The sequence below is a fragment of the Mizuhopecten yessoensis genome, unplaced genomic scaffold, assembly GCF_002113885.1.
Source record: "Mizuhopecten yessoensis strain PY_sf001 unplaced genomic scaffold, ASM211388v2 scaffold4525, whole genome shotgun sequence".
Lineage (NCBI taxonomy): Eukaryota > Metazoa > Mollusca > Bivalvia > Pectinida > Pectinidae > Mizuhopecten > Mizuhopecten yessoensis.
Window position 1 is genome coordinate 22,567 of NW_018405590.1, and position 21,826 is coordinate 44,392.

Here is a 21,826-nt window from a genome sequence, read left to right on the forward strand (position 1 = left end):
TGTATTCCTTTGTTTCTGTACTTTCTCCTCTATTGATGTACATGTACTATATAAGAATTTATTGAAATATCAAGACACCGGGGCAAGTTCGGCCCATGCAACACATGAAAAGTCGTAAAATTAAGCTGATTCCAACGAGGGCCGAACTTACCCGAATGCATTCGGCCATCCAATCTTCCGATAGGAAAAGTTAAATAATTCTTCAAAAAACAGACATGCTGCCTTAATTACACTGTACTTCACAGAACGGACTTCAATAAAAATGGGCAGTGTGTTTTATTGTTACTCCTGATTACCGACTTCGAGAATTAGCCGACTTTAAATAAAGTTATCTGATTTCATTCTGAAAGCAGTAATATCTCATTCTGAATCAGTCAATATCAGAGATCAACAAAATCAGCGCCCTTGTTAGGCATTATGAAATTAACACTACATTTTTACAAATAACAAATAATTTTCCCCAAATGTACCCCTTTTTAAATTTAGCCAATCAAACACTAGAGCCTATTTACTCCGTGTGTACAAAATGTCTGCGCCCATGGTGGTAACATTAGGTACGTATTGGGTTGACTCTCGGTACGGAGTTATGTGGTCCCCAGTGATTTATTTCTCTGTTGAGTGAAGAACACTGACGTGCTATAATTTAACCATGTTGCAGTGAAATAAGATTGGTTCTTACTAGAATGATGATGACAAAATTTTCAGAAAGAAAACACGTGGATTTGTAATCAAAACTTATTTACCTGAATATCAGAATATTGAGCATGGCCCATCTACCAAAAATACTATTTTTGCTCTACAAACATATTAGGCCTATCATATCTTATACACGACACAGATCTTCTGTCTGTTTTTCCCTTTATATTTCTGATGATTTTGGAGTTTATTGTATATATACAGTCTCCTACCCTGCAGGTGGGGGATCGGGAAAAGAATACTCCCGCTGCATGTATGCGACTAATGTGGGAACCCCCTGCAGAATTGGGGATTTGCTTTGGTGTCCTATATTTGGGGACACAAAAGCGACCAAAATAAATCTGCTTTACCCATGGAAATATTTTGGATCCTTATCTTTCTTTGTACTTCTAACTACCTTTTATTTCCTTGCGCCTTGCTTGGCAATACCTCACTTTTGGGTTTTATGTTGAACAGTGGCCAAGGTGAGGAAGGCAAAGGGTTCTGTCTCCAGGCCAGGACATACCAATGTCCTTAAAAATGGTAGTTGTTATTCCCTGCTTAACATTCAGCATTTATAGGGGAATGGCAACAACTGCATGGTTCACCCGTTGTCAGTACAATGTGAAAATTAAATAAGATGGGCCTATTTGATATATTGGGTAGCCAGCCATTAGTAACATTTGTATCAAACAACTTACGCCAAACGCCTGTCTAAACATGCTTGTAGCTGTTTTGATTGTATTCAGATGGAGTGAGACTGAAAACATGTTTATGACAGTTTGCAGTGCCGAATGCAGGGGTGTTGCCCTAGTGGCCTGGCCAACGCCTTTTTTTCTGTGTCCAAAATTGATCTGACCCAAATATATTCGAAAATTTTCCTCCATTTCATGTGTGAATTTCTCATTAAAAAGTTGAACCAAGGTTTTCTATATAGCTATGGAGAAATGAAATTTATACTTCCCCGAAAGGAATCAATTATAGAATCTATAAGAACAAACTTTTTTTTAGAAAGGTACTAGTACTTAGTAGAACTCCCTCCAAAACTGGCCATAGCATATTATAAATTTAGAACATGTAAATGCTAAGTTACCAATTGAAAGTGGTAAGTGGTCCAATATACCACGTGAAAATAGATTATGCAATTTAAGAGAAATTAGCGACGAACATGTCCACCTTTGAAGAATTTTTCCACTTTTTCTGCCTGAAGAATTGATGATTTGTCTTGGGGTAAGTTCGGAAAGGCAGTCTGGAGTATTTGACCCACATTGGAATCGTGATCAGCATACAGTAATTGTGACGTTCATAAAGCATGAGACGTTGGGTTCTCCCGCCAACTTCACAACTTTTATATGTTACATGGGTCTAACTTGGCTGACCTGACTTTTCACCGGTCTCCCCTATAATCAGCAACATATACCCCTTATACCCCATATACTAATCCCTATCATGAAGGTGGAAAATCAGATAGAGTCAATTCCTGAGTGCGAAAAATAGTGGCTAAATCCTTCTTTTTTTTAGGTTTAAGCATGCACAACACCCGAAATAAATTCCTGTATCCGCCCCTGGTTTGTGCTCTATATCTAAGTTTAAATTGTTCTGGATCCCCATCAATAAAATACACAAAATACAGGTTATTTTCCTAAAAAAAATTCTGTAAGAATAGAAGTATATTATAAACTCATTTTTACAGAAAATTGCACCTTGTTGCATTAATATAGTAACATTGCTTTAATATCTGGTAAAGTAGTACATGTATTTTTAATGCACTTTCTACTTATAATATAACCATAAAAAAATAATGTTTTCGATAGTAAAAGAATTCAAATTTGTATAGACTATAGCTGGCTGTTTTCATTTACATTCCTAGATGCCAGTAATTTATAATGAGTAAAATGAGGAAGAGTGCGTAGAATGTATTTATATTAGGTTATCTGATATTTGTTTTTATTACAACTTTTATGGTTAAGTTCCTTGTAAATTTTGCATAGAAATAAACAAAGATAATTTTACTTTAGTGCATTGCAGTAAATTGCTTTATTTTGATTTAAGATTGATATGGAAAACCCCAAAAATATGAAGAGGAAAAGAGAGGCTGGGAGAAACCAAAGTGATGTGAAGGTCCACAGTGACAGGAAAAAAAAACATGTACATGATTCAAATGCAACAAAAACATTGAAAGAAAATAATCACGCAGAATTGGATTCAAAATCAGACACTGCTTCCAAAAAACTGAAACTGAAACTTCATAATGAAAATAATATCGAGTCAAAGACAGACACAAGCGCAAAAAGAAAAAGAGACAGAAGGAAAAGAAATACAAAAGTTTTGAAGAAAAAACGAAGAGAGATGGACAATTTGAAAAGTGAAGGAAATGTGACAGAAAAAGGAAAAGTTCATGTAAAGACAGACAGTATTCATCTTAAAACAGAGGAAAAGCCTGTTCAAATTCCAAGGCGACCAGAAGACTTTTCTTCTAACTGGGAAAAATTGAAGCAGGTAGTATATCTAGTTTATCCGTTAGACTATAGCTCAGCATGGATATAATTTGTTAAATTTACCTTCCCCACTGGGCCAATTCATTTGAATATAATTCCCAAAATTGACCCAATAAAACAAAGATTGATGAAAAGGATGCTGAGAGTATCACTAGGTCACCATGATTTTTATAAAACAGCTTCCTTCACAATATGTAAGGATTAAATGGTGTTTTTATACGCCTGTCAAAGACGGGGATGTATTATGTTATCACATTGGTGAGTGGGCGCGCTTGATGTACGCTTGATATCTTCATTAATTTTCAATAGATTAAATTCAAACTTCATAAGAAGGTTCATAACCAGAACAGCTTAGACAAGTTTGATAAACACCAATATCTGTCGGTAACTTACAGAGTTTAGGTCCTTTATCCACTTCCGAAACAGTGTCTGCTCGATATCTTCAAGTTTGATAACAAATATCTGACCGTAGCATGCATTCCATAAAGCCTGCTAACATGTTTTTTTCTCATTTAGAAACTTTTTCTGCCACCATCAAAATCAAAAAAGCATGCCTCAAAGAAAAAAGTGGAAAATGTTGAACCAGAAAAGTAAGTATGGTGTATAAGACTAATTTTACTACTTGTTGAGATAATATAATATAGAACACACATACAACTTATAGTTGGGGATAACCCTACTGTATTTTGAAATTTTCGGAGGTATATCCCGATTATACTGTCGCATATTGAATTTTACTGGCAATGTGGAGCAGAGATATTTGTGACGATCTAATCACAATATACCGCTGCAAACCTCAATATACAGCAGGGTTGTTCCCCATTCTAATTTATATAAACCACCAAAAGAATGAACGATTTGAAGGTATTTCTGGGTGTTTTCTTCAAATTCTGTGTGTATTTGTGACATCAGGAATATTCAAAGTGAGATGGAATAACATAGACCCTTAGAGGTCACACCATTGTTCGTGATGTCATGAATAATCAATTCCATGACCTGTCGGGGTCAGTCGGGGATCATTGATGTCATTAACAATTGCCACCTGGGCTTCAAATGCAGAGCAATTTGTAGACAGTATATTGTGGTTATACTGTTGCAAATTATTTTAATTGACCAATCAAAGGATGTTATCAAAGATGGCTGAAATAGTGAATCATGTGGCTGGAAAGTGTTTGGATTTTGGTTTAGAGAATGCTGATTAAATACCCTATAATCCTCACAACTTCAATGATTTAATCATGAAAAGTTATATACTAGTCTACAATATGGATGAAATGGGATGTGTAAGAAAACAAATGTGGCAGGTTAACATCATCGTTTGAGCACTAATATATAGCACTGTAACTTGTTGCTATGATGTTGTTAAGGGATATTACAGTGCTAAATGAAGGTTTTCCATTTTCAGGCCACCAGATATCTGGTTTGATGATGTTGACGAATCACTACTGGATATTCAGCCAAAGCAACCTGTTGGGAAGAGGAAAAAAAATGACAAAAAATCTTTGGTGAAGGAGGGCACTTCCTCTGGGTAAGATCTTCCTTGTAATATTTACTGTCAATGGTAGTCCCTTAAGTTAAAATCTTCCTTGTAATATTCTTATAGTGCTATCTCCCTGAAACTTACTGCCGAAGACACCCAGCAGGACACACTACCCGGTCACATTATACTGACAAGGGGCGAACCAGTCGTCTCACTCCTAAATTGCTGAGCGTTATAAGCAGGAGAAGAAACTACCATTTTTACAGACTCTGGTATGTCTCAGCCAGGGGACAAACCCAAAGCCTTCCTCACAGTTGCGAACGTTCATCTAAAGGCCAAAAGTAAGGCGTTGTCAAGGGAGACATTAGGAAGAAGAAAGTTTCAATGTCTAGGGCACTTCCTCTGATTAAGATATTTCTTGTAATATTCAATGTCTAGGGTAGTTCCTCTAGTTAAGATCTTCCTTGTAATATTCAATGTCTAGGGCACTTCCTCTGGGTAAGATCTTCCTTGTAATACATTCAATGTCTAGGGTAGTTCCTCTAGTTAAGATCTTCCTTGTTATATTCAATGTCTAGGGCAGCTCCTCTTGGTAAGATCTTCCTTGTAATATTCAATGTCTAGGGCACTTCCTCTGATTAAGATCTTCCTTAAAATATTCAATGTCTAGGGTAGTTCCTCTAGGTAAAATCTTCCTTGTAATATTCAATGTCTAGGGCAGCTCTTTTGGGTAAGATCTTCTTTGTAATATTCAATGTCTAGGCCAGCTCCTTTGGGTAAGATCTCCCTTGTAATATTCAATGTCTAGGTCAGCTCCTTTGGGTAAGATCTTCCTTGTAATATTCAATATCTAGGGAAGCTCCTCTGGGTAAGATCTTCTTATAATATTCAATGTATAGGGTAGTTCCTTTGGGTAAGATATCTCCTTTGGGTAAGATCTTCTTTGTAATATTCAATGTCTAGGTCAGCTCCTTTGGGTAAGATAGTCTTGGTAATATTCAAGGTATAGGGCAGCTCCTCTGGGTAAGATCTTCCTTGTAATATTCAATGTCTAGGTCAGCTCCTCTGGGTAAGATCTTCCTTGTAATATTCGATGCCAGGTACTGGGTACAGATTAGTCTGCTTTGTTTATTTTGTGTCTGGGTGTACTGTACAGACATGTTAAGGATTGTAAACATTGTAGCTACACACATGGCGATTAAGGTAATTTCAAAACAACATTGCTATGTTATGTATCAATTGCTGTTAGAAAAAAGATAACCATGTAAATATGACTGAAATATAGCAACATAATTAAAATCTAAGTTAAATCAGGAAAAATATAAGTTTATTCACTCACTGGCTATTCCTTTATATATATCAACCATGATGATACCTAACACGCTATTTTTGGACAGTTTTTGATTGTGCGCACATGATATGCACATCGTGCCATGTGCACACCACACATTGTGTAACGTTTTGTGATCCCACAACTGTATTATCTTGATGTCACTGTTATCAACTTAATTGATCTTCAACTTAAAAATGGTTGAACCAATATGGCAGCCATTCCTTAATATTTTGGAAAACACCTTTCCACAATCATGATGTTGCTTTAAAGATTTCAAATCATCAGTGTATAAGGTTATAGTGTGTTTTATTGTGCCATGTTTCAGTTTGACCAAGGCTGTGGCTATGGATTGTGAGTTTGTCGGAGTTGGCTCTAACAGCAGGCAGGACATGCTGGCCAGAGTTTCACTGGTCAACCAATTTGGCCACTGTATCTATGACACGTTTGTTAAGCCTCAAGAGGAAGTGACCGACTATAGGACGTGGGTGAGCGGTGTGCGGGAGAAGGACATGCTTAATGGTTGGTACTTTGTATCATCATAACCTCTGTAGGGATAACTTGTAGAATATTGTTATTAAACATGTGTGTGATTTAAATTCTGTGCAGAATTAATGGATATGTATCTCAGACACGTTAATGAATGTATTCATAAATTTCATTTATTTGAAAATCAATAGATACACACCATGTCATTTATTCAACTAAAAGATTTAACAGCCAGCAGATTTATATCTGTGTTCCTGTTAGCCTGCCTTGTTGAACAGCTACAGATAACAACAGGCAGACTTGTGATACACTTTACCTGTTGTCCTCTCCTTATACTGGTCACCTAACAAAGACAATAAAACTCCAAAATCAGAAGAGTGAATACCTCAGGGGTCTCCACAGAAGTAAAGATCTCTAGTGAATACCTCCGGGGTCTCCACAGAAGTAAAGATCTCTAGAGCATACCTCCGGGGTCTCCACAGAAGTAAAGATCTCTAGTGAGTACCTCCGGGGTCTCCACAGAAGTAAAGATCTCTAGTGAATACCTCCGGGGTCTCCACAGAGGTAAGGATCTCTAGTGAATACCTCCGGGGTCACCACAGAGGTAAGGCTCTCTAGTGAATACCTCCAGGGTCTCCACAGAGGTAAGGATCTCTAGTGAATACCTCCGGGGTCACCACAGAGGTAAGGATCTCTAGTGAATACCTCCAGGGTCACCACAGAGGTAAGGATCTCTAGTGAATACCTCCGGGGTCTCCACAGAGTTAAGGATCTCTAGTGAATACCTCCGGGGTCTCCACAGAGGAAAGGATCTCTAGTGAATACCTCCGGGGTCTCCACAGAGGTAAAGATATCTAGTGAATACCTCCGGGGTCTCCACAGAAGTAAAGATCTCTAGTGAATACTTCCGGGGTCTCCACAGAGGTAAGGATCTCTAGTGAATACCTCCGGGGTCTCCACAGAGGTAAGGATCTCTAGTGAATGCCTCCGGGGTCTCCACTGAAGTAAGGATCTCTAGTGAGTACCTCTAGGGTATCCACTGAAGTAAAGATCTCTTGTGAATACCTCTAGGGTATCCACTGAAGTAAGGATCTCTAGTGAATAATGCTAGGGTATCCACTGAAGTAAGGATCTCTAGTGAATAACGCTAGGGTATCCACAGAGGTGAAGATCTCTAGTGAATACCTCCGGGGTCTCCACAGAGGTAAGGATCTCTAGTGAATTCCTCTAGGGTATCCACTGAAGTAAGGATCTCTAGTGAATACCTCTAGGGCATCCAATGAAGTAAGGCTCCAAGTGAATACGTCTAGGGTCTCCACTGAAGTAAGGATCTCAAGTAAATACCTCTAGGGTATCCACTGAAGTAAGGATCTCTAGTGAATACCTCTAGGGTATCCAATGAAGTAAGGCTCCAAGTGAATACCTCTAGGGTCTCCACTGAAGTAAGGATCTCAAGTAAATACCTCTAGGGTATCCACTGAAGTAAGGATCTCTAGTGTATATGTTTACCATATCCACTGAATTAGGCCTCTATATTGAAAACTCGTTGTTATTCACCATAATAAGGATCTAGTGAACACCCTAGAGTGTCCTCCATAGAACATAACTCATTACTTTACAAGCATGACTACTCCCATCTACTTCAGCATGGCAGTTATTTGATGACACTATCATAAAATGTTGTTATCTATCACTCACATAAAAAAAATAATAGACTGATGTTGTTATGTATCTGATCTGGAGCATGAAAATGGGATATTTTTATTATACATGTTACAGCTTTCTGTTCTCTTTTAAATATTGTACAAAAGGTGAATAACATTTTGTTTTGTTTGAAGGTGTTGAGTTTTCGGTGGCTTGTAAAAAGGCTGCTGAGATGATCAAGGGAAGAATATTGGTGGGTCATGCAATAAAGAATGATTTAAAGGTGAGATATCTTGATGTATCATGATCAAAGGCTTCTGCCCAGTATGTACAATGTTTTCCCTGTATGTACGATGTCTGCCCAGTATGTACAATGTATTCCCTGTATGTACAATGTATTCCCTGTATGTATAATGTATTCCCTGTATGTGCAATGTATTCCATGTATTCCCTGTATGTACAATGTATTCCCTGTATGTACACTGTATTCCCAGTATGTACAATGTCTTCCCTAGGGAGTATGTACGATGTCTGCCCAGTATTTACAATGTTTTCCCTGTATGAACAATGTCTGCCCAGTATGTACAATGTATTCCCTGTACACCCCTGCAGGTGGGGGATCGGGAAAAGAATACATCTGCTGTTACCCACTGCATGTATCATAGGGATTTGCTTTGGTGTCCTCTATTCAGGGACACAAAAGCGACCAAAATAAATCTGCTGCACCCATCGCAATATTTGGGATCTTCATATTTCTTTCTACTTCTAACTACCTTTTATTTCTTAGCGCTTTGCTTGGCAACACCTCAATTTTGGCATGAATGTTCAGCGCTCGCCCAGGTGAGGAAGGCAATGGGTTCTGTCCCCAGACGGGGACATACCAAAGTCCTTAAAAATGGTAGTTGTTATAATTCCCTGCTTAACGTTCAGCATTTATGAGAACAACTGGTTCACCCGTTGTCAGTATAATCTGCACTTTGACAAGGAGGCAAGCACACCAACATACCCTGTCTGCTGCATACACACACGCAAGCACGCATACACTACACACACGGAGGCACATCCTTAAATGACCATAGAGGTTAATAGGACTTTAAACAAAATTAAACCACACTAAACCAAACGTATTCACTGTATGAACAATGTATTCCCTGTTGGTACATACTGTAAATGTTACTGTAAGATTTAGTGATATTGATAATATGTGTAGGAAGTATTCCCTGTTGCACACGTTTCAATGCTTGAACATTTCGGTACCTACAGATGAGTGGTTCTAGTACTTTTAGTATAGATGATTTTTTGTATCACAATAGCACTAACTTTACATAACATAATCTTCATGATTCCAAATGTATAAATGAAACACCTATCAGGCTCAAACTCTAAACTTTAAAACCCAAAAACTTTAAACCTCGTATCTGCTTTTTATAAACAAATCAACTGGCCAATGAAATAGGACAACCCTACCCATGGTGACACCTAACAAGGGGGGTTTCCTGAGACAAAATCTCAGTTTGATCTTAATCGGCTCTGCAGAAAAATCCTCTGATATCACAAGATGTAAGGTGTCAGTAAAATCAGGTTTCTTGGTAGAGACTGCTGTTTGTTATTATTAGAGTTGATTTTCTCACCTTTGTTGACAGGTGCTGTATCTGAGTCACCCTAGGAAGCTGGTCCGTGACACATCTAAGTATAAACCTTTTAGAGCAATGTTTAATGGCAAGACCCCGTCCCTGAAGAAGCTGACGGCCAAAGTTCTAGATGTGGCGGTACAGGAAGGAGAACATAGCTCGGTACGTAACAAATTTACGATTGATTATCTGAATACTATTTCATGCTGTTGATTTATTACATCCCTAGTACGGACATATATTACTGAACACGGTCATATTCTGATATAACTGTGGTTTATACACAAAAGACTCCAAGTGAAATGAAAGGAGTTAATTATGTATCTATATCTTGGGGGTATTACGTAATGTTATGTAAAATATGCATCACAATGAAATAAAAACCCAAATGAAGCTGTGATACATTATTTGACCCCGTTTTTAATTAATGTCTTAATAATGTGTCCAGCTGAGTGCCCCCAAGAAATATAGGTTAGTATGTAGATAGTCCCACTTAATTCCTTCTCAGATGTTGCATATCCTGATAAATGTACAATTTACAGCACAGTTGTTTATGCTAATAACACACATTTCAAATCAACACGGATCCATACCTGCTATGTCAACAATAACAAGTTTTACTTTCTGAACTGTTATGTTCAATGTTCTGTATGTGATCTAGCTTCAGTTGAAACACATAGATTTTTGTGCTTCCTTCAATACTGATTTCGGTGTCTTGATATACTGACAATAAGTATCAGACGACCAGCGTCCCAAAGTTTTAATCAAGTGATCCTCTACTTGTCCTGTTGCTGCTGAAGTTGCTGATTAAGGATGAGGTTCTCTAGATGTGGCTTCTATTAATCATAGTTTGATTCATATATTACAAGTTAAAACTTTTGCAGCACATATGAAAAATTGGTGGTTATATTTGATAATTTTCATTTTACTGATCATTTTGTTGATGTAAACATCAAAAGTTTAATAATGTACAGTATTAGGAGTGATACTACAATGGTTGTAGTTATTTGTAAACATGTTTAAGTTATAAGGAGGCACGGTAGTCTAGTGGTAGGACTACGGGCTCGTCACCAAAGGATTTAGGGTTCGAGTCACATCATGGCACTGTGTTGTATCTTTGATCAAGATACTTTACTCGGCTGGTTCCAGTCTACTCAGCTGTAAATGAGTACGTGGTTGGGCAGTGCTAGAATTGTTGAATGCTAGCTGTGTGCGCCGAAATGGGAGCACCGGCTGTATGCTCCCCAGGGAGTTGAAAAAGATATTGGCTGGTTGCAAAGGCCATATAATCACGGATAATAATTTGTGAACCGCTCTGAAACGACATACGAACTAGGTTGTAACAAATCAGTATATAAGAACCTCAGATTATTATTGTAAGACATCTTTGACATTCAATGTTTCAGATCCAGGATGCACAGGCCACCATGAGACTTTACACTATGTACAAACAGAAGTGGGAAAAGGACTTGGCACTCCAAAACCCGAGGAAACTGAAACATCTGAAAAAAATGAAAGATTTACAAAATGAACCATTGGATGGAAAATCCTGATAAGTCAATAAAAACCTATTAAAAATGATTGGCTGATGTTATGTCTTCTTTTTAGCTTACCTTGTCCAAAGTGAAGATATTCTGTATTGTGGTGTCTGTCGTCCATCTGTAAGTGAACAATTTCTTCAAGTGACTTCTTCTTAAACGCTGATTGGCATATAACCAAGCATCCTTAGGTGGTTGAGATTAAAATTATACAAATGGTGGGGCTGACCCCCTGGGGACCGAGGGGCTGGGCAAAGGGGGATAATTTGGCCATCTAGCTTAAAATTCAGTCATATTTGTTTTGAAGTAATCTCAGGTGGTGGGGATTCAAAAATGTACCAGTTGAAAGGCTGAAGTATATGCCAATGCCAGGCATGATTGTGGCACAGATGTGCTACCAAGGTTGGCTTTTCATCTCTTGTAACATACTTTGGGTCACAGATTTGGCCTTAGGGTCTGCCCCAAGTTCCTGGGTAATAACATTCAGACATTTGAGATCCTTACCCTAAAACAATTTAAATAGCATAAAGATTGGATACATATATGCTACTAGGTTTGGCACCAGGGATTGACATTATCCCCGAGATCTTATTTGCAATACCACTTTTGATGCGAACATTTTGCTATGATTTCTTAAATATTCAGGTGTGGGCCTCTTCTTTTTTATACCAAAGAGGTAATACTGTATCTGAAATATTATTTTATAAATGTGTGTATTTCTTAGGTCTTATCTCTCTGTACCATAACAGTAATATAATGTCAGATATCACCAGCTAAGGATCCAGTGAGTGCACCACTTTAATTCTTTTTTAACTTTTCTTATGAAACTGTTTTTCTAAGCATGACTATAGCTTTCATAAACTGTTTCTGAAAAGAAAACAATGCCTTGCAGGTTTTATGAACAAAAAATGAAATAAATACATCAAAAACAGTGTTTTAAGTTGTAAAAATTCAATATTGCCATACCAGGATTCTAACTCTTTTAAAACTTCTTGGCCTTACAAGAATGTTTAATTAAAAAAAAAATGACTTACAAAATGTCTGAAAAATTCAACTTCAAAGAATTTCTACAAGCTACACAACCTGGACAGACAGATGTATTTCTGAAGTTCAAAATATTACTGTCTTGATATGGTTGCAAGTACCGGATAGATCCACATGATCGAGCTAACTGTTCCCTGGAAGGAACGGTATATAGAGGTATATGAACAGGTTCAATCACACCTAGCTCATGAAAGCCTATAGGGAAAGTGACAGATGTGCACCTGTCGGTTACAAAGGTTTACCACCACACTCGGTCTGAGAGACCTGGAGGCATTGGGCATGGGCAAAAAAGGGTAAGAAAAGGAAAGCAGCTTCCGAGAGAGCATCTTTCCCAGGCAGTGTCGCAGGAGAGATGTGACCCCGACCTTAGGCTTACAAATCTGAAATCGGCACAAAGCACAGAGTATATTGGATTTTAATCAACAGACCGATAAAAATATATTTACATGTACGTATACATGTATTTAAATAATATCGAAATAAATAAATTCCTACAATTCCTTAGATCTTCTAAAAAGACTAGGATTAATTCCACTTTCAGTGTAGATCATTGAGAAGAAGACAATTTAACAACATGTGTAAACATTTGCAAACCTACAATTTTAAGATGATGCACAACTGTATGTCTTCTGAAGAACCCCTACAGATTGGTATCTGTTGATTTTCTGCAATGTTTTATTATGGGATGGATACAAAGTGTTCCATATTTGCTTTGTATCCAAGAATTTCTGAATTTTTCATGAATACCACTGGGGAAAGAAACAAATTGTATGTCATAGATCATGATAATCTCCCCTGAATCAGAGCCGTATACATATATGCTCTTTGCATGAATGGACACTTTCTTTTTGTAATTTTTTTCAAGCCTTTTTATATAATTACAATACGTTAACATGATATATACATACACTCTCTCACACAAACAATTACAACTACCCATGGTTCAGTATAGCACTCTCCATCTTCACCATTGCTTAAACTCAACATCATAGCAATCCTCCTCCTCCTCCTCCTCCTCCTCCTCCTCCTCATCAAAACAACACTAAAATGTTATACTAATTATAATCGATTGTCATCATCATCATCATCATTATAATCATCATCATCATCATTATAATAATCATCATCATCAAAACAACAATAAAATGTTATACTAATTATAATAGATTGTCATCATCATCATCATCATTATAATAATCATCATCATCAAAACAACAATAAAAATGTTATACTAATTATAATCGATTGTCATTATCATAATCATCATTATCATCATCATAATCATCATATCATCTTAATCATCATCATCATCATCATCATTATAATCATCATAATCATCAAAACAACAATAAAAATGTTATACTAATTATAATCGATTGTCATCATCATAATCATCATTATCATCATCATCATCATATCATCATCATCATCATCATCATCATCATCATCATCATCATCATCATCATCATCATCATTATAATCATCATCATCATCAAAACAACAATAAAAATGTTATACTAATTATAATCGATTGTCATCATCATAATCATCATTATCATCATCATCATCATATCATCATCATCATCATCATCATCATCATCATCATCATCATCATCATCATCATCATCATTATAATCATCATCATCATCAAAACAACAATAAAAATGTTATACTAATTATAATCGATTGTCATCATCATAATCATCATTATCATCATCATCATCATATCATCATCATCATCATCATCATCATCATCATCATCATCATCATCATCATCATCATCATTATAATCATCATCATCATCAAAACAACAATAAAAATGTTATACTAATTATAATCGATTGTCATCATCATAATCATCATTATCATCATCATCATCATATCATCATATCATCATCATCATCATCATCATCATCATCATTATAATCATCATCATCATCAAAACAACAATAAAATGTTATACTAATTATAATCGATTGTCATCATCATCATCATCATCATCATCATCATCATCATCATCATCATCATCATCATCATCATCATCATCATCATCATCATTATAATCATCACCATCAAAACAACACTAAAATGTTATACTAATTATAATCGATTGTCATCATCATCATCATCATCATCATCATCATCATCATCATCATTATAATCATCATCATCATCATCATCATCATCATCATTATAATCATCACCATCAAAACAACAATAAAATGTTATACTAATTATAATCGATTGTCATCATCATCATCATCATCATCATCATCATCATCATCATCATTATAATCATCATCATCATCATCATCATCATCATCATTATAATCATCACCATCAAAACAACAATAAAATGTTATACTAATTATAATCGATTGTCATCATCATCATCATCATCATCATCATTATCATATCATCATCATCATCACCATCATATCATCTTAATCATCATCATCATCATCATCATCAAAATAACAACAATAAAATGTTATAATATTAATCGGTTGTCGTCGTCATCATCATCATCACCACCATCATCAGATACTGAGGCATCCAGTCTTGTAGATATAATGTAAGAATCAACAAAGCTATACAGTAGAGTACTGTGATACTTTTCCAAAAATGAACTTTTCTTTATTGTAAGCAAGAGGAATTAAAAGGATAACAATTAAGGATTAAAATCTCTGTAATAGTGCCTGAACCGCTTGGCATTCCCACAGACAATGTGATATTGTTTCATGCTCCATATAATAAAAGGTACATAAAGGACAAGCAGTTTATTTATAAAGGAAAATGTTTATTAAATAACCAAAATATGATTTTATAACTCTAACCATTGTAATTTCCATTTTCTTGTTCCAGTAGGTGTGGACACTGGAGAAATGATACATTTATAGAACTCTTTATTTCTCTTATCAATCTCTTATATATAAATAAATATATCAAACAGGAGAGGTATAATAGGCTTGGAAGGTCTTTGTATCAGGAAACAATATTTTCAAAAATAGCGTTTGATAGCAAAGACTAGGGTGAGGGTACCCAACAAGGAAGTGTGCTAATGTCTCCTAGTTTTCATTTACTTGACGCTCAGGGAAACTACTACTAGACACGTTTTAAAACCGGATCTGTTCCAGTACAGTCTGATCAAAAGACAAGCCAATCGGGAACTGTCGGAACCCACGAAAGTGCCGACGGTTCTCGATTGCAAGACGCGCATCCCTATTGTAGCAGACCTCCACCATTGGAGTCGAGGCCCAATGCTATCGGACATGTTTGATATTGACGGGATACAAGTCTTGTGAAACTATACGGAAACAGTTAGGGTCCCAAGGTTTAACATTCAATAAAAAATAAATACAATATATACAGAGTATACTATTTATTCGTTTGACACCAAAAGTATTAAAGGAAATATATTTCTATGTGTACATTTACACAAAGTTGATTTCAAACGGATTGCGTGAAGTCATTGCCCTTTAACATAACTAGTGTCATTAACACTGCTGTCTTTAATAAAGCGCATAGTGAGCGGAACCCGGAACAAAAGTTCACATGTCGGGAGTGGAACTGTTCCAGTACAGTGTAATCACAAGATGCGCATCCTTATTGTAGCAGACGACCACCATTGGAGTCGAGACCCAATGTTGTCAGACATGTTGGATATTGACGGGATACATGTCTTGTGAAACCGTACGGAAACAGTTAATGGTTTACAATTAACAACAGTGAACAGGAGACTTACTGTAGTAATGTCATTGCTTTGACACCCGAAGGATTAAATGAAATCTATTTATCATGTCAATTCAAACGGATTGCGTGAAGGTTTCTCGTTTACGGAAAGTGCTGACGGTTCCCAATTGGTTTCACAGCACTGATGTCGGGCGTGCTGCTTGAATAGTGAGTAGAATATTGGACAAGACAGTAAAAATGTCCGGATTGGAACTGTTCCAGTACAGTGTAAATCACCAGACGCGCTTCCCTATTGTAGCAGACGACCACCATTGGAGTCGAGACCAAATGTTGGCAGACATGTTGGATATTGACGGGATACATGTCTTGTGAAACCGTACGGAAACAGTTAATGGTTTACAATTAACAACAGTGAACAGGAGACTTACTGTAGTAATGTCATTGCTTTGACACCCGAAGGATTAAATGAAATCTATTTATCATGTCAATTCAAACGGATTTCGTGCAGGTTTCTCGTTTACGGAAAGTGCTGACGGTTCCCAATTGGTTTCACAGCACTGATGTCGGGCGTGCTGCTTGAATGTGAGTAGAATATTGGACAAGACAGTACAAATGTCGGGATTGGAACTGTTCCAGTACAGTGTAAATCAGAAGACGGACATCCCTACATTTACACAAAGTTGATTTCAAACGGATTGCGTGAAGTCATTGCCCTTTAACAGGAACCCGGAACAAAACAGTACACATGTCGGGAGTGGCACGGTTCCAGTACAGTGTAAATCAGAAGACGGACATCCCTACATTTACACAAAGTTGATTTCAAACGGATTGCGTGAAGTCATTGCCCTTTAACATAACAAGTGTCATTAACACTGCTGTCTGTAATAAAGCGCATAGTGAGCGGAACCCGGAACAAAACAGTACACATGTCGGGAGTGGAACGGTTCCAGTACAGTGTAAATCACCAGACGCGCATCCCTATTGTAGCAGACGACCACCATTGGAGTCGAGACCAAATGTTGTCAGACATGTTGGATATTGACGGGATACACGTCATGTGAAACCGTACGGAAACAGTAAGGGGCCCAATGTTTAACATTCAACAAAAATGAATACAATTTATACCGAGGAAAATCCTTTATTTGTTTGACACTCAAAGGATTAAATGAAATATATTTCTACGTGTAAATTTACACAATGTCGATTTCAAACGGATTGCGTGAAGCCATTGTCTGTTAACAGTGCTAATGTCGTTCACAGTACTGCTGTCTTTAATGAAGCGCAAAGTGAGCGGAACCCGGAACAAAAGTTCACATGTCGGGAGTGGAACNGAAACAGTAAGGGGCCCAATGTTTAACATTCAACAAAAATGAATACCATTTATACCGAGGAAAATCTCTATTTGTTTGACAATCAAAGGATTAAATGAAATTTATTGCTACGTGTAAATTTACACAATGTCGATTTCAAACGGATTGCGTGAAGCCATTGTCTGTTAACAGTGCTAATGTCGTTCACAGTACTGCTGTCTTTAATGAAGCGAAAAGTGAGCGGAACCCGGAACAAAAGTTCACATGTCGGGAGTGGAACTGTTCCAGTACAGTGTAATCACAAGATGCGCATCCCTATTGTAGCAGACGACCACCATTGGAGTCGAGACCAAATGTTGTCAGACATGTTGGATATTGACGGGATACATGTCTTGTGAAACCGTACGGAAACAGTTAATAGTTTACAATTAACAACAGTGAACAGGAGACTTACTGTAGCAATGTTATTGCTTTGACACCCGAAGGATTAAATGAAATCTATTTCGCATGTCAATTCAAACGGATTGCGTGAAGGTTTCTCGTTTACGGAAAGTGCTGACGGTTCCCAATTGGTTTCAAAGCACTGATGTCGGGCGCGCTTCTTGAATAGTGAGTAGAATATTGGACAAGACAGTTCAAATGTCGGAATTGGAACTGTTCCAGTACAGTGTAAATCACAAGACGCGTATCCCCATTGAAGCTGACGACCACAATTGGAGCAGAGACCCAATGTTGTCAGACATGTTGGATATTGACGGGATACAAGTCTTGTGAAACCGTATGAAAACATTTCTAAACTAAAATGAGTTAACATTCAAAAAATAAAAACAACTAACACATTTACTACTTTTTTTTGGTCAATTTATGTTGTGTTGATTGAAAATGGATTGCATGAAGCTGCGGTCATTTCACAGCACTGATGTCGTTAGTTCTGCTGTCATCAACGAAGCGAATAACGGAGCGGATCTCTGAACAAAACGGTACACAGGTCGGGAGTGGAACGGTTCCAGTACAGTGTAAATCACAAGACGGACATCCCTATTGTAGCAGACGACCACCATTGGAGTCGAGGCCCAATGTTGTCAGACATGTTGGATATTGACGGGATACATGTCTTGTGAAACCGTACGGAAACAGTTAATAGTTTACAATAAAACAACATCGAAAACAAGATTAACTTAAGCAATTTCACAATTGTTTTGACATCCCAAGGGTTAAATTAAATATATTTCTCATGTCAATTTACACCAAGTTGATTCAAACGAATTGCGTGAACCCATTTCCGTTACACAGCAATGGGAAGTGGTCGTTTACGGAAGGTGCTGACGCTTCCCAATTTGATTCACAGCACTGATGTCGGGGACACTGCTTGAATAGTGAGTAGAATATTGGACAAGACAGTACAAATGTCGGGATTGGAACTGTTTCAGTACAGTGTTAATCACAAGACACGCATCCCTATTGTAGCAGACAACACCATTGGAGTCGAGACCAAATGTTGTCAGACATGTTGGATATTGACGGGATACAAGTCCTGTGAAACCGTACGGAAACAGTTAGGGTCTAAAAGTTTAACATTCAACAAAAATAAACACAATTTATAACGACGAAAATTTGTATTCGTTTTCACATCACAAGGATTAAATGAAATAAATTTCCACGCGCAAATTTACACAATGTTGATTTCAAACGGATTGTGTGAAGACATTGCCTGTTAACATTACTGCTGTCTTTAATGAAGCGAAACTCAGAACAATTCAGTACAAATCACAAGACGCGCATCCCTATTGTAGCAGACGACCACCATTGGAGCAGAGTCCCAATGTTGTCAGACATGTTGGATATTGACGGGATACAAGTCTTGTGAAACCGCAAGGAAACATATTTAAAATAAAAAGAGTTTACATTCAAAAAATAAAAACAACTAATACAAAATGTACTGAAACAATCTTTTATTGATTTGACACCCCAAGGATTTAATGAAATATACTACTTTTTTGTCAATTGATGTTGTGTTGATTGCAAACGGATTACATGAAGCTGCGGTCATGATGTCGTTAGCTCTGCTGTCATCAATGAAGCGAATAGCGGAGCGGATCTCTGAACAAAACGGTACACATGTCGGGAGTGGAACTGTTCCAGTACATTCTAATCACAAGACGCGCATCCCTATTGTAGCAGACGACCACCATTGGAGTCGAGACCCAATGTTGTCAGATATGTTGGATGTTAGAGTTAACAGATAAACACGAGCGCAGAATGTTTCAAGCTCCTCTTTGGTCATGTCTTCCCTCACATTCATGGTATTATTTCCCCTGCCATAACCCGTTTTTAATGAAACTTTAATTTACTATTAAAAAAGAACATGGCTCAAAACTGTACTGAAATATCCGCTGTAGATTTCTATCAATGATTTTTTATGACAAATTAACCCAAACATTTTGGAGAATCCATAAGCAGAGACTTGCCTTTTGTGTTTTACCTTGTTCCTCTTCTTTGACTTCAAACTGTCGTTTTTCCTCGTTCAAATTTCAACTGTTCCAAACTTTTCAAAATGTCTGTCTTCTGTTCAACAGAGAGGTCTTCATGCGCATGCTCGAGAATGCAATCAGATTCCAGAGGAACTGATAAGCTGTGAAAAAGCACGCCACTTGATTGACGTGAAAGGCCCATTTCGGGGGCGTGGTTTAATTGAAATAAGACAGCAATCTTTTAAATGACAGACAGCAACTTGGGCCCAGGTGAGTAGCTTATTCAGTGATTAGCGGAAATTTTAATTATTGTGTATCTTAAAAACACAACCATTGAATTCGTTACAACTTTCCAGATATCAAATAATTATTAGAGTTAATTTACATACAAAATTACGAGTTTTTACCTTGTATATTGACCAAATTATTAGAGATTGAAACATGTCGTTAAACAGTGATTAAGCTAACCGCCTTTTGAACAACTGGGCCCTGGAGACTCTCCCAAAACCAAAAGTGAGAATATTCAACTTTTGTTTGACTTTTTTTCGATCTTAAATTAACATATTTGTCACTTTTCTCTGTGCAGTTTGGTTAACGAGCTAATAGCTCGGGTCATTTCCGATTTCAGCCAGCAAAACCTGATCTCGGGTAGATTACCGACAATCTTCGAAAATATGCCGACTATTGCCGGATATTTTCTTGAAATATTCGGTGCATGTCGGAAAAGCTTCGTTGTTTTCCGATTGCAGTTCAGTAGGATACACCACTCGCGGGGCATTGCCGACATGTCAAGTTTACAGAAAAAGTCCGAGTGGTTCCTCATAGCTTTTATCCGAAAGCTATCGATGTATACCGGGGAACTTATTTCATAGCTTTGAATCAGTTTGCTTTTGTTTTATTAATTCCAAGTTTGCACTAAACCGAAGTCTGACGTCACTTATTAATTAATTAATCAACAGAACTACATATATAACAATCTGCATAAAATACCCTTTTAGCCGAACGGTATCCAAAATGGAACACTTTTAATTTATGTGATGCAGCTTTTTTTTATTTTGCAATATATATGAATGGTATGTATTCTAAATCAAGATGCATATAGTTCAATGAGTTTTGAACAAATTGTATCTGTCTACAGTTTGTACCTCTTACACATAGCTCATAGACTCAATTGAAATATGAAAAAAAAATGAAAATAAATCCAGGGAAACGATATGGTGCGACAACATAAAATTTAAAATATCTTATTATAATTTCTAAACATGGAAAACTATATTTAACGAGCTCTATAAATAGACACACGTGCTCACGTGGCTGTTGATACACAAGAAACACATAAAATGAAGGATAAAGACATACGTGTTGTTTCATTTAAGTAAAAACAAATTCTTTCAGAAACTTTATTGGAAATATTAATAGTTTTCTTTAAAGAGTGTTCCATTTTGGGTACCCTCACCCAGAGACGAATATATACTTTTTATATATCTCTGTCTCACCCTAGTCCACGGTATTGAAAAAAGTTTGTGTTAAATTATGTAGGACCAAGTCAGAAAAAAAGTAAAATTATAATGGACATGTTTTGCATTTTATTTTATAAATCTTTGAAAATATATAACATCAGTTCATTATTACAAACATGCGTAAAGTGTTCAGTATGTTGCGTTTAACACTAACTGACACCGCACAACTGGCATAAAGCAATATTGTGCCAGCACCTCCAAATCACAGGAACCTGATAATTTGTTACAGCTTTATTTGGATCTAACATAACAGTAAACTAAAGTGTTCTGAGTAATTTTACACGTTTAGGGGGTTTAGATCGACTTCCGGTAAAAATGATCTTATATCATCATTGGGGGTGTCAATTTTACAGAAAGTCGATTTAAACCCCCTAAACGTGTGAAATTACTCGGAACACCTTTAGCTTAGGTCCAAATATAGCTGTAACAAATTATCAGGTCCCTGTGATCCAAAACCGGAAATTCATCACCGGTAGCCGTTTCTAAAAACTACTGTCGTCGCT

General features: G+C 37.0%; 1 protein-coding gene across 3 annotated transcripts; it reads left to right on the forward strand.

Moving 5' to 3' along the window:
- Positions 1-487: 487 nt before the first annotated feature.
- LOC110449198 (RNA exonuclease 4-like) lies at positions 488-11,328 on the forward strand. 3 transcript variants are annotated; one of them, XM_021495895.1, is made up of 8 exons: positions 488-554; positions 2,728-3,174; positions 3,690-3,763; positions 4,579-4,701; positions 6,312-6,505; positions 8,311-8,399; positions 9,760-9,909; positions 11,154-11,328. In XM_021495895.1, exons 2-8 carry the CDS (start codon positions 2,734-2,736, stop codon positions 11,298-11,300), a joined length of 1,218 nt encoding a protein of 405 aa, XP_021351570.1. In that variant the 5' UTR covers positions 488-554; positions 2,728-2,733; the 3' UTR covers positions 11,301-11,328. The 3 variants fall into 3 exon arrangements, with proteins under 3 accessions (XP_021351570.1, XP_021351571.1, XP_021351569.1); XM_021495896.1 differs by lacking the exon at positions 488-554 and adding an exon at positions 575-724; XM_021495894.1 differs by lacking the exon at positions 488-554 and adding an exon at positions 1,183-1,218.
- Positions 11,329-21,826: the final 10,498 nt, after the last annotated feature.

What these genes read in the sequence shown, in the direction of transcription:
- LOC110449198 (XM_021495894.1), top strand. An exon ending in ACTGGGAAAAATTGAAGCAG is followed by an intron (nt 3,175 to 3,689) that starts GTAGTATATCTA and finishes TTTCTCATTTAG; the next exon opens with AAACTTTTTCTGCCACCATC. An exon ending in GAAAATGTTGAACCAGAAAA is followed by an intron (nt 3,764 to 4,578) that starts GTAAGTATGGTG and finishes TTCCATTTTCAG; the next exon opens with GCCACCAGATATCTGGTTTG.